This window comes from Jatropha curcas, chromosome 5 (genome assembly GCF_041381405.1).
Source record: "Jatropha curcas cultivar XTBG-Jc1 chromosome 5, XTBG_Jcur_1.0, whole genome shotgun sequence".
Lineage (NCBI taxonomy): Eukaryota > Viridiplantae > Streptophyta > Magnoliopsida > Malpighiales > Euphorbiaceae > Jatropha > Jatropha curcas.
This window is the reverse complement of record NC_143155.1, coordinates 20,307,798-20,325,875: the sequence shown is the minus strand read 5'-3', so window position 1 is coordinate 20,325,875 and position 18,078 is coordinate 20,307,798. Positions and strand designations below refer to the sequence as shown.

Here is an 18,078-nt window from a genome sequence, read left to right as displayed (position 1 = left end):
TTGATTTTAGGATAATTAATTTGTATATATTCCTAATAGGTTAAATTACGAGGTTTCGTATTATTTTTTCAAAAATTTAACCGTTCTCAAATTGAAAATTCCGATGATATATTTGGGCTTAGGCCCAACTCGCAACCTTGGGCTCCAATTGAAATTGTTTGGTATTTATAGCCCATATAGTTGAAAATCGAGATTTTTGATTTAATAAAAATTCGAAAGTTTCGAAAATAAAAATTCGGGGTATTTCAATTTCCCCCCCTTAAGACAATTCGTCCTCGAATTGAAATCTAGTAGGAGAGAGCAAGAATAGATACATAGGGAATTCAAAGTCATAAGAAATTACTTCCATCACTAGGGAGACAACTCAAGAGTGGATAATATGAACTGAAGAAAGAAAAGGGTCAGGTATTCTAATTGTAATTCTATCGTCAACCATCCTATTTAGTGCCACCTAGCTAAAACTTACAAGAACCTTAAATTTATTACCCAAATCTCCAATTACTAGTTTCAGACAGCTACTGAAATCTTTAGAAAATTTTTCTTTGAATAATATATTATCTTAAAACCGGTTTAGCAGTAAGTTGCACATTTATATGTGTATACATATATATATATATATATATATATATATATATATATATATATATATATATATATATATATATATATATATTCAAGATTATATGATTCATTTGAAAATTTAAACATTCCTTCATGAAAACCAAGCATATAATTTTACAAAAAGCGATTAATTGAAATTTGATTTTATATATAGTGATAAAAATTATATCATTTAATTTACATATATACTTACTAAAACTCTTATTGATCAAATATTCAAAAACTTATTACTTTAATTCAAAACTTTAAGAAAAATCGTCTGTTACTTCCGTTGTCTATTATATCATAGGGCACTTCGAAATAACTGTCTTTGTTTCTCATCTATACCAATTCGATTGTCCCTATGATATCTTTACCATAGACTAGTTCATCTGTTATATAGCTCCTAGATCACTGCGGTCCCTAGCTATTTCACTCCTATAAAAATTTTCACTCCTTCCACTTAACCGCCAGCGTCTCTTTCTGGTACTTATTCCTTAAGTTATCTTAATACTTACCACTAAAATCGACTTTCATAATAACATCTTTTAATCGTTCAAATTTCAGTTAATAACCCAAATCTCATTTGATAACCTTCCATTGTGCTTATGTTGCCTATTAATCCATTCTAGATATATTAGAGTATTCTTATTAATTATTTCGTCTATTAATCATTGTTAATCGTGATCTATCTAATCACCAACATTTCAATCTAAAACTTATTATTTACGCTAACTATACGCTTTCATCTAATTACACATCAATACAAATGTCTTCTATAAAAATTTCTTAAGTCCTGACCTAATGCTATCTTAACACCCAAATATCACATCAAATCAATCTCATTAGCTTCTTATCGCCTAATACATATATACTAATAACTTCTCACTTTTCTGTCCATATCATGGACTAGAATTTTCTAAACTATAGTCTTAACATTTAATTAAAAGTCTTAATTAGCCCTACATCTACCTATCACTAGCTTGAGTCAACTCTATATTTAACTTACCTATCTCATTTGTCCTTAATCAATCAATATTCTCTTATTCAAGTCGAATAAGATATTTATAAATTACTCTGATTTGTCTACCACTTGCTCCTAACATATATTACACTTTGCTATATATACCATTTTTATACCCTTAAACCATTCAAGTCCATTCCTAATGTTATCCCTTCCATTTATTTTGCAACCTAGCTTCTAAACTAAAGTTGTCTCTTCAAACTTTTCCAACATTTGTGTCCTTAATTCAACTACTAATTGTCTACTTACTTATTATTAACATCACCATTCCTCATTACTACCTTTCATCTTGTTCTTCTCAAAACATTCTCTTTTTTTTCTTTTTTTTTTTTTTTTTTTTAATTCTAACCACACTCATGATCAACTCACCTTGTTATTTCATCTAACTGGCCCCGTGATATAAATAGACAACTTACGAAAATAACTTTTTACATAATTAATCAATTTCAGATTATTTGTCATAACATAATTTAAATTCAAAATCAAAATGGTGTTTTAAATTTAAATATCAATTATCAACTAAATAAAACAATTAAAAAATTATCTTTTGAATAAATTCTAAAGAAATTCAGTAGCCGAGCTGAATACTAAAATACCGATTCCTGATCACCCAAAGTTCATCAATCTGCCATACAAATGAAAAATCTATTTATTCTCTACACCATCCTATTCACTATAGGAATAGAGCTCGCATGAAAAGTAGTGTACTGGGTGATCAGGCCAATCCACTACCATCAGGTATTACTCTATTCCCTAGGGAGGAAAATCACAAGTTTCCTTCCTTATGTTGGTTACGGCCGATCCCAACATAAAGAAATTTCCTATACTCCGCAGTTGTGTCCTAGAACCCTAACCTAAGCTCTGATACCAACTTTGTCACGACCCGATTCCATGGGCCGGACCGGCACTAGGACCCAGGTAAGCTTAAGGCTCCCGAGGCCCGTAGTAAGCCTGAAACACTAAAAATTTACTATCTCAATAAAATTTTAAACATTTACGAATCGCCCTGCTTACAATACACTATATTTATAATATAGGCTCACGAAATTATTTCATCTATAATAATACACGACTTAAAATTATACAAATCCTATAACTGCGGAGTTCACTAACAGATCTATACAGATAAACCTTCGGACATTTATCTATTTAATAGATCAATACTAAAATTAGAGAATTTCTTTTTAACATTGAAAGAGCAGAGTTATAGCTGGGATTTAGAAAATGCTACTTCCTGAAAGATTTAAACAAAAGAGATGTGAGTTTATTAATGAATAATAATTATTGCACAACACATGCATTCACACAAATGTATAAATATATCAATCTAGTCATCCGACTAGCTATATGCTCACACAGACAGTCACACAAATGGCATATCACCAGCACTCACAATTATTAACATCTTCATATAATCACATCACGTGGAAATTGGTCAGTGGAGTCACCGAACCCCCGATGAGCCGTCCTCCCACATGGCTCATCCTCTCACGTGTGCACCAGGGAGCCGATCCCCCATACTGGCCGACCGGTCTAATCCTCACTTGACCAGCCCTCTCATTATTTTTCCATTCTCTCTTTTCTTTTCCATACCAACAGGAGGCAACCCGGTCGTCTCCATCAAATCTAGATCATCAGGCGCTCACAACAGGAGGCCACCCTGCGGGCTGCAATCAAATCTAGATTATCAGGTGCGCCCAATAAAGAAGCCAACCTGTGGTTTTCCATATCATACGGATCAGAACAGTAGGTGCACACGGGGGCGCCGATCTCCCATTTACCCGGCTAACAGAAATCAGAATCAGGATCCATATAACAGTAACGGTCTCACAAACCCATGGTGACCCACTTCATCCCAACTCCACACAAACAAAGCATAGTATTATCACAATACAACTAATCAAACATTGCAATTAGATGCAGACATAATGATCCATTGGATATCGTAATGCAATGCACTATTAGACATTCATTTCTCAAATGCAATTAAATAATTAAATAAATACTATTAACAATAAACAATAACGATAAAATAAATGATAATAATAATAAACAATAACAATAAAAATAAATAAATAATTAAATAGCTAAATGAATAATAAAGATAATAAATAAATAATTAGAGCACTCTATTTATTATGTGTTAAGTTATAGAATTATTCTAAATAAACTTATTAATTATGTCATTAATTAAAACTAAACTAAGTTCTAGCGGAATTTCGGCAGCACCTCCCCTAAAAATTGGACTATCTACCTGCTCAAATATCACAATATTAATATATATTTATCAATCATTGCACACAGCCCATCCGTCGGGCAATCAATCACTTTAAATCCCATCCTCCTTCCAAAACAACAATATCAACACTCAACCATTAATTTACAACAATCATGTTCCAGTGGTAATAGCAATCATTCTTTACTTTATATAATTATAACTAGCTTCAATAGCTAATTACCAAACAAATGAAAGCTTTAATACATATATAATTGAATAAAACTTACATCATTATGTTAATTTCAATTGTCTTCATTTGATAGTTTTATATTGTCTAACTATTATAGTACTCTTTATCAAGCTTTCATTTCTTCATTCTTGCTTACAGTAACAATCCACAACAAGTTATGAGGAGCACAATTATTCCAACAATATAAACTTGGTTCAAGCAAAAAAAATCCATGATTTTCTATAGCTAGAAGCTGCCATTATATCAAAGAAACCTTGAGTTATTGATTAAACTCATACATCATATGCTACTTAACCCATTTTCCACCAAAAACTTAATTTATAACTTCGCTTGCATTATACCGCAATAATTGTTCAAGCTAATTAGTTAAAATGGCATGCTGCCATTTCAGGTTTCGCAACTCTTCCGTCATTTCAGTTTATAGCTCATGTAATTTATTTGACAATGGTTTAAACTAATTTGCAATTACGTTATTTTAAAATTCTAAACCAACCAACTAAACATATCAGGCTATCGCAATTACCGCAAGCTAATCAATTTAATTTATTTTAAAAAAAAAAAAAACTAAAAATGTTCTATATAACCTAATTTCTTGTTATTCAAATTAATTTACTTAATTACTCTATTAAATTCATTAGTTAATTAATTCGAAATCTATAAAAAAAAAATTGAGGATTGAGTCTTAGAACATACCGAATGAAAATCGGATGACGAATCCACAATCCAGGCGAGGAGAGGAAGATTCTGTCCATTGGGCCTCGCCGGAGGCTCGCCGGAGCGCCGCCGTCTACCGCCGTTCACGGTGGCCGGAAATCATCGCTGCCCAGAAACATGCAATTTGTACACCCCTAGAGTCGAAATTTCACCAAGGACACAAATCCATGCTCCGTTTGTTGAGTCGGTGGCCCATTTGGCCTAAACCGATGCCACCCGAAGCTTGGCGCCGCCGTCAATGGTGATTTCACCACCGAAGCCTGATCGTCGGAACTGAAGGGAGGAAGACACGCGCAAGACCAAGAGGAGTCGATTAGAGGTCTCCTCGCTGGCTGTGTCCGCCGAAAACGGCGAGAATCGCCGAAAATGGCTTTGCACGGTGTCGCGCTGCTTCTAACGCGATTTCTTCTCGTTTCAAGCTCTATTTTCGCAAAACGAGACTACAAATGGCTTCCTTCCTTTGTGCTCTTCAATTTAGAGCTATGGCTTGCCGATTTTGGTGGCCGGAGGCTGGAGGTCGGAGAAGAGACAGAGAAGAACGCGCGGAGAAGAAGAAGAAGAGAAAGAAAATAAGAAGAAAGGCGGTTTCTAGCAATTTCTAGGCCATTCCGGTTCGATTCAAACCGGTTTGGTCCAAATCAATTGTTTGACCCGATTTAATTTGGTTTGCAGAAAATTCAAGCTAGTTTTTGACAAAATCAATTTGATTTCTAGGTCTGATTTATTTCGATTGTTTTAGTTAGGTTCCGTAAATTTTTTTCCATTTACTCAATAATAATAATAAAATATTAATAGTAACACTATTTGATTTTAGGATAATTAATTTGTATATATTCCTAATAGGTTAAATTACGAGGTTTCGTATTATTTTTTCAAAAATTTAACCGTTCTCAAATTGAAAATTCCGATGATATATTTGGGCTTAGGCCCAACTCGCAACCTTGGGCTCCAATTGAAATTGTTTGGTATTTATAGCTCATATAGTTGAAAATCGAGATTTTTGATTTAATAAAAATTCGAAAGTTTCGAAAATAAAAATTCGGGGTATTTCACTATTGAATATAATTACGTATATTTTTAATTATTATTATTATATATATATATATATATATATTTATATTTATTTATATTGTGTATATAAGTATAATATTTTATATTTCTTTTAATATAAATTATTGAACAATATTTTCCTTCTTTTTTTATTTTTTTAATAAGCAATTTCACATATGTATGATTTTAATCTCATTTTAAAGCTTATAATTACCTTTCCCAATATTTTCAACTATTGATAAGTATTGAATAAATGTAATTTTATTAATATTTAAAAGGATATATATAACTTCATGAGTTGAAAATTTTTCAATATTAAAATTGTATTCGGCAATAATTTTTTAATATATCTGGTCAATATGCTACACTTTATCTTTTATAGTATTCAGTAACATAATATTTGAACTAATTTTTAGATATTAAAATAACGTTTTATAAAAAGTTAAATCACGTAATAATTAGCTTTTAATCTTATAAAAAGTTAATTAAACAGTTGACAACTACTAAACTAATTTTGACCAATAAATCCAAAAATTAACAATAGAAATACATTTTTCCCATAAACTTCCAAGTAAATATACACATTTGGCCTGAAAAGAGCAACATAGTTATTTTTTGGAAAAGTTATGGAATAAAGGCTAACTATATGCAATTGGGCGAATAAAAATAAATAAGCACATGAGAATGAGATGACATGGCATGGGATGGCTTCTAGAAGACCCGTAACTGGCTGTTCATGCGTCTTTCCTAGTGGACCTGCATTCATTATGGGCAGTTGCAACTTATAATCCACAGACTTTTACTTTTCTATGCTTCTCACTCTTCACTTGCTCAAATTTGCATTTAATGGTCCAGATTTTTTATATTTTAACTTTTTGAGTTTAAGTAATTTTGTAAACTGAAAATCTCACAGAAAGCACCTTTACTGTTACTTAATAAATTTTTTTAAACAATATTTAGCAAATTGCAATAAATAAAATAATTATATTTTATTAGAAAAATCTAAGAAGATAAGGCAAAATAAGGCAAGTAATAATAATTGTTGTTCGTTGATGACATAAAAATGAAACAGCCATACATGACACTTCTGATCACTCATATATGCTCACACACATCTCCTACACTCACTGCCTACTTATACCCAACCTCACCCTCTCTGTCTATCCACAACCTTTTCTTCTGATCTTCCTTCATTCTTTCTTTTTAGCATTCTGCTTATTGTAAACCTATCAAATTCTAATATTTTCTTGGTGGTTTTCTATCAATCTTCTGTTTCTTTGGTTTTAGTGGGATTGAATAGGAAAAGGTGCAGACTTTATTCTTGATAGATACCCTTCTTTCTCTTCAATTCTTGTGTCTAATTTTCGTTTTTTTGAAGAAAAGAAAATGGCAGAAGAGAAGAATAGTATTAAGAATTATATGGGGGTGGAGAATCAACAACTGATCCCAGGATTACCAGATGAGATCGCTATGGAGTGTTTAGTAAAAGTTCCATGCCAATTTCATTCTAATATGAAATCAGTCTGCCATTCTTGGCAAAACTTGATTTCAAATCCTTCTTTTTATCAACTAAGGCTTAAATCTGGTAATTCAGAGCAACTTATTTGCCTTGTTCAACCTCTTCCTTCATTAGATTCAATTCAATCACTTACCACCACCATCGCCATAGCCAAAAAGGAGGACAAATTAGAACATCAACAGCAGCAGCAACAGCAGATCCACAGTCCTCCTCAATTTGGCCTAAATATTTATAACGCTACGTATAATACTTGGCAAAAGACAGAGTTTCCTGGGAAAATCCCTATGTTTTGTCAATGTTTGGCAATTCCTTCCGCCAATAAATTACTCATTTTAGGCGGTTGGGACTCTGACACTCTAGAACCGGTACCGGATGTTTACATCCTAGATCTCGCCGGAGCTAGCGGTTGCAGGTGGAGACGCGGAGCGCCAATGTCTGTGTCCCGCTCTTTCTTTGCTTGTGAGGTGGTTGGACAATCGTGGGTTTATGTCGCCGGAGGACATGATAGACATAAGAACGCTCTGAATTCAGCTGAAGTTTATGATATTGAGAGAAATGAATGGAGAATTTTGCCAAATATGATTGAAGACAGAGATGAATGTCATGGAATGGCTTTTGAAGGTGATAATAGGTTCTGGGTTGTGAGTGGTTATGGGACTGATAGCCAAGGACAATTTAGGTCTGATGCAGAGTGTTACGACCCTGATAATGGCGTCTGGCATAAAATTACTGGTGTTTGGCCTTTTTCTAGTACTAGTCCTAGAGGAGCCACCACCATAGTATCATCCGTCAACAAGAATGAGCATCAGTGGCGGTGGTTCTTGGGAGGCCAAGAAGAAGAAGAAGAACAACAAATACATCAAAATGATGAGATTAGATGGGAATTAATAAGATCAAATCCAGTTCCAGACTGCGGAAAGAACCCATTTGTGATGAATATTGGATATGGTGATAATAAGAACAGAGTGTTTCTTGTAAGTGGAAGCAGCAGGAGATCAGAGTCATCATTTTCATGTAGTGAATGTGATTTTGAAGGAACATTTATCTTGGATAAAGATTGTAACAATGGTAGGACTAAATGGAACCATGTGCATACTCCTGCTGAGTTCTCTGGATTTCCATTCTCAGCTTGTTACCTTACAATCTGATGTGAGACTAACAATGGAGTAATGGCAGCTACTTGGTTATATTTGGTGACCTGCAATGGAATGTATCTAAGAAATTTCTTAATGTAAAATACACTATATTTCATTATGGCTCACCAAAGATACGCTCAAGTAGTAAGAGACTTCGAGCAATGATTAGCAGGTCTCCGGTCTCCCCATACAACCAAACTTAATGTTAAGTGAAAACTTGGTAATCAGTACATCATTGCGAAATTCTTCTTGAGAGATGGTTACAAGGTAAAATCAATCCAAAAAATATGGATATAAATGCACGTGATTTTGCGTTTCACTCTGATATTTTGCTTCTTTAGTCCTTTTTCTACTATTTGAGTCTTCTTCATCGGGCCCATGTAATGTAATTCTTCTTGTCATGTGGTGGTGTTATGCTTAATTTGGAAAATGAATGAAATGGAGATAAAAATTTAATATTTCATGTTTCATAATAGCTGTACCCAAAAAACATGAACATAGATGAAGCATATTTCAGACAAGTAAATAGCTGAAGTAGAAAAGAAAGCTATTGAAAGCGTACAAATAACAATTTTAAGAAAAAGAAAAAAGGTAAGAAGTATCAAGGGATAGAGGAACTGCTAGCAAAACGGAAATTCCTGCATTTATCTTATAATACACTATTAGTTGGAATATGTTAACACCTTGAAAAAATTTTAAAAAGAATCATAAATGCTGTGTACTGAGTGTACTCTCTACAAATCTTGAGCCACAAAAGGGGTAATGAACAAAAACACGAGTTGACTAAATAAGAGCTGCTGTGGAATTGGGTATACAACCCCATTACAAGCCAAACCATGTACAAGTTTTTAGACAATTAATTAAAGGAGTTGCCAATCATCCTCGTTTACAGGAGCCTCAGCATCATTCATGGGCATTACACCTAGGGAATCGTCTTCTTGAACCCCACTATTATCATTTGATGTGTCAGTGCGGCCCACCGACTTCGGCAATTTATGGGAATGAGCCACAGTAAACAAAGGTGCCCCATGAGAGTCATCTGCCAGCTTTGATGCCAGAAAACAGAATTCATCAAAATCATCTGTACAGTAGCAAGTATGAAAGTAATCAAGGTAAGACACTCTAGTTAATGAGTTTAATTTGAAAAGCAAGCCTTGGCTTAAATATCAAAGAACAAAAAACCAAGATAGAACATCGAAAGATAGAGCAGCGAACCTTTGTCTCGACAATAAAATCCAATTGCCAATGATGGATCAATGGATTCCAGAGGAATGTGCCTTATGAAACTAGAAAAATTTACCATAAATAAGCAGCAGATCCAAAAAGATAAATAATGATTTAAATTTCATTGCTAAAATAGATTAAAATTAGTCCTAGCAACAAGCTTACTCGCTGTGGTAAGATGAAGTATCAGCCCCTATGCCATCTCTGCTAATATTGACCACCTGAATACCTCAAATCATCAATAAGTTAACAGGCATTATTAAACAGCTCAGAATCAAATCTAACATTTCTAACAATGTTATGTATATCACAGCTAAACAAGATTAGGTATCATATACAACTGGCTTTGCAGATTCTACATGTGCGCGCACACTGAAATAAGAATTGAATTTAGAGAAAACCATAGAAAAACACCAAAACATGGCCGGGTTTATCCAGCAAACTGTATGCTGCACTGGAGCATTATGAGGTTTTGTTATCAAGCTTAATTATATGATTCAGAAAAAAGTATAGAGAAAAGGCCAGTCTCAAGCATCTTAGCAATTGGCAATGAAAAAATGCAGAAAATGTAAACTACTCATTTTACACGGTGGAAGAGGAAAGTTGGTTATCACTTATGCATATGTCAGCATCAAATGATTATGCATAATAGAGTATGAGAACTCAAAGTTGCAATGGAAGAACTGCTAATGCATGCCTGTAACGCCAAATGGTTGATTGGTGTCCAGATCATTGTCTATATATGTGACCTTTTATTTCTTTCCTTGATGCTTTTGTACAATCTTTTTTGTATCATATTATCTCCCTTGAGCTTATGGAATACTAACCATTTATCTGCATTTTGATTTAGGATCATGTACATTCCTGTGCCCATATCCTCATAGCCAATGTTTATGATTGAAGTATTCATTTTGTTTCCCCGTGAAAAAAAACGCAGCAACCTTATCTACACTAGTTATGCTAAACAATGAACTGCCTAGAACAATTACGAACCGCCTAAAAAAAGATAATAAATAAAACATCAACTTAGATATATATAAAGACTAAAAGAACAACTAGGAACATAAAAGTTACTAATAGTTTGTTCTGGAGCTTTGATTAAAATTTGATTTACACCACATACATGATAAATATAATGAAGGAATTTAATTAAGCCAAGTCAAGTTAAAAACTAAAAGCTCAAAACTCGATTTGGATGTATTCAAGACATTCAAATCGACTCAACTATCATTAATTATTCAAGTGAAGTTTTTATCCGATCTTAAATTAAAGGCAGAAAAAAGTCCAGTGAATCTTTCAGGGTTAGATGGTAAATAAGTTGTTGTTTAAATATGAATCATGTAAAAACGACTAATACTCAAGTAGACTGGTGATCTACTCAAGTTTTGTATACAACAAACAAGCTCAGCTCAAAATTGATCATAGAGTCCTAGTCAAGTTGATTCCAAATATTTTCCAAGTTGAGTTTGAACAAATAGCTTGTTTTGTTTACACGCTTATAGACTAAAAATCTGCAATACTGCAGAATTTTTCTACTACTACATTAGGGAGATTAGGATGGTCAAAATCTAATCGTCATTGCCTTCAAGGCACATAGAGCTCACAAGATAACTACCATGTATCAAAAGTTGCAACAACTTTATCCATGCATATAAATGCAGATTAACATTTCTGTTACTATTTAACATGTCAAGTTAAGTACTATTGAACTTATGCCACTTCCTATTTCTGTTACTACTTACCATTCAGATAAACATCAGCTTGCTATTATCCACTTAAGTTCCCATGCATAGCTCCTCCATTCCATATGTTAAGTTGGTATCATCACATAATAAAGCACATAGAATTATCAACTATAGCCAGAAGTTTAAGGAAATTCTTGGCATCTTCCCCTTAATTATATATGTTAGAGTCAACTGCCTTGAATGCAAAATTAGGCTATGGCTAAGCCAAGTACAATCTGATTAAATTATCCATACAGTATAGAGGCTCGCTTACCTGTTAGCAAACATTTGTTTACCGAAGCTAAATAATTATTACAGTCATTCAAACCCTTTCATGATATATGAGCAACTAGTGTCAGAAATTAAATAAAATCATGCTTTACCGGTTGGACTCCATGAGGATCAAGATAAAAGGCATTGTCATCTTGTACACCAACAATGTATGTTGAGGCACCAGGTTTCCCACCCATAATTCCAAGACTTTGAGGAAAGGTTAACGTTGCCTGTAGAGATGGAATATACCTGGTAATGATTTAAGAAAAGAAATGGTTAAAATATATGAGAATTACTCATAAAAATTTCAAATGATCCCTTTTTACTGTTTTTTCCAGTATTACTGATACATTCAGCATAATGCATAACTTGATTCTTCAAAGTTGTAACATTCTATTAGGAGGCATACAAGTTAATGCAAAAAAGGTTCGCCCATTGATAATAAAGAGAAAAACAGAATCACCGCCACATCATGTGCAGAGAAGGATAATTTTGTAACATAATTAGTATCAAGATATTGACAAGGGGGCAGGGGATACATATGTAAGCAACAAGAATGGTTAAATAACCTAACATAACTAATTTATAATCGAGTGAGCTATGATGTTGATAGGATCCCATAAATGACCTAAGTAGCTAATCACGATCCTGAACCAAAAATGAATCTTCATAAGCCTCCAACAAATTGTGGAGTTAAATGACAACAGGTTCTTCCATTCTCTACTGCACTACTGCACAAATCTGCAGATATGGGATGTCTAATATAAAAAAGAACCATCTTCCCATACTTCAGAATATCACCAAGCAACAATAGTCGAGCTTAAAAAATTTTCTTGAAAAGAAAAAAGCATTGTGCAGTGTGGAGAAGGAACACCTGATCTTCCCACTGTATACTGTTTTCTCTCAAATTTGCATCAACAAAAGAACCTCATGTTAAAGAGATGGTCAAAAGAATAACAGCAAAAGAACTTAATTAAGGATAAAAACTAAAGTTAAATATGGTTTCAAATTAAACAACAAAAAGAAATAGCTTACCATTTCCCTGTTTATTGATTGTTGATACAAAAAAAAGGAATGTACTCTAATATGGGGAAATTCTATGGTTAGTTCTACAACCAAAAACCTTCAATTCAATTCTTGTTTAGCAATTGGCAACTATTCTACCAAAGACATCAACAACATTCCCGAAGAAACTAGTCATAAACATAAAACAATAAAATTTTGAAGGTAATGCAACCACAATATTCAGCTGAGGGATCAAACTAATTGCCAAATGACATCTCCATCATAGAGACATAAACTCAATATATTCACAGACAACCACCAGACATACAAAAATTAGTTTTTAGTCATAGACGACAAAATTTTGTTAGGCATGACAAATCTAACTGTGCTTTAGCCTGTCTATAAATCAAAGCGCAACATCATAAAACATAAAATGGGATTCCCTCAGTTCCCAAGCAGTATGCAAGGTGGAAAAAGATGAAACTACAGCATCCAAGGAATGGAGTAAGAGGAAATTTTAACTTGAACATAATTTGCAGAAAGAGAACAAAGTGAATCAATTAAAAACTAATGAAACAAAGAAAGATATATAAGAAAGGTAAACTTAAAGCACAGGATTACAAACCTTAGATTTACTTTTTCAAGTCCAAGAACCAAGGGAACCAACAGAAGAATTGGTGTCCAATTTGCTTGACCTCTAGAAAAATCTAAACAGTGTCTTGAGGCATCTTCAATGCAGACAACTGGGGCTCCACCACGCTCTCCATCTTCATCACCAGAAACAACATAAACAGCCATTGGAAGTGCCTCATGTTCAAGGTTGTTTTCCTCTCTCTTACAGCGGGCAAGTAGTTCCCATGAGCGGCACATGGCATATGGGCCCACCCATGACCCAGCTGCAAGGCCATAAGCCTTTCCAGCATGAATAAGATTATGGATAGAGAAAGGCGATGCTTCAGAATCACCAAAAAGGTGCAAGATCTCAACATATTTTTGATCCAGTGGCTGCATAATTCAAAAAAAAAAAAAAATTGAGCATGCTTACTACGCTTCCAATGTGATCATGATTCGGTTACAGGTAACTTACATTTCCATATTTATAGTTGATTGACAAAAAGGGATAGCAGAACAAAGAAAGAAATCGAGATGGCATACTAAATACCATTCACTTTACCTTTTGGATAGGTTTTCTCCAAGATCTCCCCAGTTGATGAAAAAGCAATGCCTTCAGAGTGAGAAACCACAAAAATTAACCAATCAGAATGAAAATTTCACAATATAACATATATGCAACATGTTAAGAAAGTTATACAGATGACAAAATCATCTCCAGGATAATGTTGATGTCAAAAATGAAAAAACAAACATACCTGAGCGACAAGCATCTGACTACTTCGTAGCATGCAACCCCAGCCTACATCACTAGTGAACTTTGAATCTCCAATTGCATCAAAACCTGTAAAAATAAATAAATTACTTTTTCCAATCATCTTTTAGCCAAACCTACATTCAGATATTTGCTAAAACACACATCATCATCTAACATAAACCTTTTCGGTAGGTCATTAAAATTCGTGATGAAAAATCATGTGTAAAATCAGCTAATCCATTGTTACTTGTAGCTGCATCGGCATTGGAGCCATCTTGTGAAATCTTATAACAAACGCCTAGAAGCCATATCTCACTAGTTGTGTTGGATATCCCAGTCCTGCTAGGCCCTAATACACGCTCGTGGATTCTCCTCATTGAGCCACCTGCCACAATTTTCTTCACAGCTGAAGTCCAACCATTGTTTCTAGTATGACTTCCTTTCTTCTCAGAAGTCGTAGGAGGTGACTCACGATAAGTTTCAAAGACGGAGAAAGCAGCTGTGAAAAAGCTTGACCATAAAAACCCTTTTGAGAACTTACTATCACCACTGGAACCTGGTTGGTCTAAACAATCAGATGTTAGAGATTTATTTTGCGTATCAATTGCACTTTTAGAAGAACATTTTGAGGCAACCCTCTCACGTAAACCCTTCATTACCTAGTCGTGAAGCAATTGGCTCATTCACCTCAAAACCATAGCTGAAAATCAAACCAAAATGCAAACTCAGTTTCCCAAAAAATTAATCATCAGGTTTACCAGGAAACATAACGGCAACTAGCAAATTGCATTCTGCTACTAGATATCCAGATTGCCAAATCATTTAAATAACCCATACTAAGGGAAAATGAAGAAGATATCAACTAAGCAGCAAATTATGAAGAATAAACAGGAAAATGGACAAATAGAAACTGATCTATTATACTTACCAATTGATATTGATGAAATATGGACTGGGGTTTATAGCTGTAAGAGGATGGAATTGAATACTTCAATAATCATTGGCAATTTTAGTGGAGTAAAATAATTTTCAGTATACGGGTCTAAGCCATATCATGTAATTATCTAAAAAATTCAATCAAAAATTAAAATAGCTCAATCTCTCAACCAGCTAAAGGTTGAACAGCTATAGCTATAAATTCAGCACACAAAGAACATCATTTTCACACAAAAAAAATTAGCTTCACTAGCTAAAGATCAAAAGATGCAGCACTAGCTGAACAACAGGAATGCAAGATTTCAATCGATTCTCAGTAGGGCATTTTGTCAAGCATATGATATGATTGACGCCATGGCAATGAGGCCCAAGCAAGTAAGTAAAAGCAAATTTCCAACTTTTAAAAGCTTTAAACACACATTTGAGAAATTTGGTATTTAACATTGGAGCAAGAGTTAGCAACTCTGGGCTCTCAGGGCAGAATGCCTGTCTGGTGAAGATGGAAATGACTTCTTCAGTAATGCCGTTGAAAAATGACGGAAGTATGGAGAGTTTCCTAGTGGATGCATAATTTGAATTAACGGTTTGAAGAAGTTCCGAAAGTTATTCATCGTTCGTGATAGCTCCATTGCAGCTGATAGTTGGAACCTCAAGCAGGGAAAGATACCAAAACAATACAAAGATTGGTGCTTTCTACGCTTATTTCAGGTGATCTTTTACTTGGGTCGATTAAGTCATGAACGACAAAAGAAAACATATGTATAAGAAAAAAATAATATGGAATTATTTCTAGCATAGCAAGAATCAGTGGAACCCAAACTGAACTGCGAAAGAAAAAAATTTGAGATTAAAACAACACAAAATAGCAAAAACGGGAAGAAGGAAAATTACCTTGAAAACTTTTCCAACAACGTCTTGAGCAAAGTTGAATTACAATCAAGTAGCCAAGTTTTATTAGGGTTTGAGAGAGAAAGAAGAAACAGATGGCCCAAAAGAAATCACCTCTAATTGGAGCGGAATACACGAAAGTCGACAGCTTTTCGATTAGGTGCTGTGAGTTTGAGCCAGCACGATGCGTGCGGACGACCGAGTGAAGAATGTAACTGTACAAGACGCTGCGGAAAATTGATGGAAGATGTGGGTAATTCGGTTGGAATGAATTGGAATATGACGTTATTCAATTACTATTCTGAAATTTAAAAATGTATCTTATTCCATTTTAAATTTTTTAAAAAATAGAAAATTTATCCAATTCATTTCTTTAAAATGTTTGAAATTTTGTATTTCCAAATAATTTCTTACTTTAATACATAAATAAAAATTCCAATTATTTATTAAAAATAAAATTATTAAAATGACAATGTAAATTATTGTCAAATTAAAAATTTTCGATGCAGTAAAATAATGTTATAATCTAGTGACACATCAATGGATAAAACTTTTATATATTTAATAATTTAATTATTTTAAAATTATTAAATTAAAATAATATTGATGAAGTTGTTAATTTAATTAATTATTATAAAAATATTTAAATTTTTTATTATTTTGGAAGGATATTAATAATAATAATATTATATTATTGGTGATGTTAATTTCACTGCATCAATAATCAATAATAATATTATTGATGATATCAATGATTTTCTATAAATAAAAAAATTCCAAACTAATACTTTAGAATTACATTGGTTAGTGAATGTGCTTTTAAGTTTTATATATTTAGAAGTTAAAATATTTTCAAAATATTTAATGACATTGTTAATTTTATTAATTATTAAAAATTAAGAAAATTATTAATCATATTAAATTTTACTCTACAAACAGTAATAACATTACTGTAATTTTCTTTAAATAAAAAGAAATTCTAATTAAGTAAATTAATACCGTAAAATTGCGTCATGCAACGGAAATACTATAAATTATATATATATTATTTTAATAAAAATTAAAAAAATATATATACTATAATTTTTTCCCTTTAAAATAAAATAGAAATCCATATTTTCTTCTTAAATGTTTAATTATATAAAGAATATTTTATAATATTGTGATGCTTCTAACTTATATCCACAGTCGTTAATTTTAGAAAAAATTTCTATTAAGTTCCTATATATTAATCAAATACACTAACGAGGATTTGCTTTTTATAAAATACACGACTGCATCTTTGGATTTTTTTTTTATTTGTGCAAAAAGACAGAAGTACCCTAGTTGAACTAAGATCTAAGGACTTTTGCTTCTCTTTCCATCACTATGGCTCCACCTTCAAAAACTCCTCATTGCCATTTTTGAGGAATCACAAAAACATTCTCAAAACACCTAAAAACATTAAAAGAAGAACAAGTACAAGAAAAACAACACAAAAAAAAAAAAAAAACCGTCATTCCAACATAAATAAAAGAAATAACAAAGCAGTTGTAAGTTTTGTTTTTAAAAATAAATTTAAAAAAAAAAAAAAACATTCTATATGAACTCTATCAATCCAAAAAGTAGAAGAAAACAATTAAAAAATCAAAAAGACAAAATCAAAGTCAACCAACTGTAAGTGATTGAATGTTGCTACAATGATCGAAAATTCTCATTAAATCGAAGTCCACCAACCGCAACTTAACTTCTTCCTAATCTTTTTTATTACTTTTGTTGCTCTTAGCTTTTTAGATGCAATAGATCTATGTTGCCTATGGAAATTTCACAAGTGAACACAAAAGAACTGTTAAATTGTCGGTGAAAACGACAACGCATCGAGTGTTCAAACCCATAATGCTTTTACTTTGCTTGTTCGACTTTTAATTGGATTTAGAATTTTCTGAACTAAAACAACAATGTAAATTTTGGTTTGACGAAAGTTGTAAAACCTGATTGTAGTTGGAGGGTATTTTAGTCATTAAAATTTTTCTCTCATGGTTGACCATGTTGTTTTTTTTGCTTTGACTTTGCATCAAAAACCCTAAAAAATAAACGGAATAACTAAAGGGTTGGACATGAACAAAACTTAAGGATATAATTTGTAAAAATTATGTTCTAACAAGTGTT

The 18,078-nt window shown here is 32.8% G+C and overlaps 2 protein-coding genes across 6 annotated transcripts; one reads left to right on the top strand and one right to left on the bottom strand.

Moving 5' to 3' along the window:
* The first annotated feature begins 6,926 nt into the window (after positions 1 to 6,926).
* LOC105641866 (F-box/kelch-repeat protein SKIP20) lies at positions 6,927 to 8,969 on the top strand. The gene has a single exon (XM_012226510.4). The coding sequence runs from the start codon at positions 7,243 to 7,245 to the stop codon at positions 8,521 to 8,523; it is 1,281 nt and encodes a 426-aa protein (XP_012081900.1). The 5' UTR covers positions 6,927 to 7,242; the 3' UTR covers positions 8,524 to 8,969.
* Positions 8,970 to 9,129: 160 nt separating this feature from the next.
* On the bottom strand, positions 9,130 to 16,204 carry LOC105641864 (cysteine protease ATG4). Of its 5 annotated transcripts, none has more exons than XM_089721421.1 (11): positions 15,934 to 16,204; positions 15,035 to 15,071; positions 14,766 to 14,806; positions 14,288 to 14,671; positions 14,108 to 14,193; positions 13,912 to 13,962; positions 13,363 to 13,742; positions 11,843 to 11,981; positions 9,901 to 9,956; positions 9,727 to 9,797; positions 9,130 to 9,592 (listed from the first exon to the last, which is right to left on the bottom strand). In XM_089721421.1, the coding sequence occupies exons 4-11, from the start codon at positions 14,481 to 14,483 to the stop codon at positions 9,372 to 9,374; spliced, it is 1,200 nt and encodes a 399-aa protein (XP_089577547.1). In that variant the 5' UTR covers positions 14,484 to 14,671; positions 14,766 to 14,806; positions 15,035 to 15,071; positions 15,934 to 16,204; the 3' UTR covers positions 9,130 to 9,371. The 5 variants fall into 5 exon arrangements, with proteins under 5 accessions (XP_089577547.1, XP_089577549.1, XP_089577550.1 ...); XM_089721423.1 differs by having other exon boundaries at positions 14,288 to 14,662; XM_089721424.1 differs by lacking the exon at positions 15,035 to 15,071 and having other exon boundaries at positions 15,934 to 16,039.
* Positions 16,205 to 18,078: the final 1,874 nt, after the last annotated feature.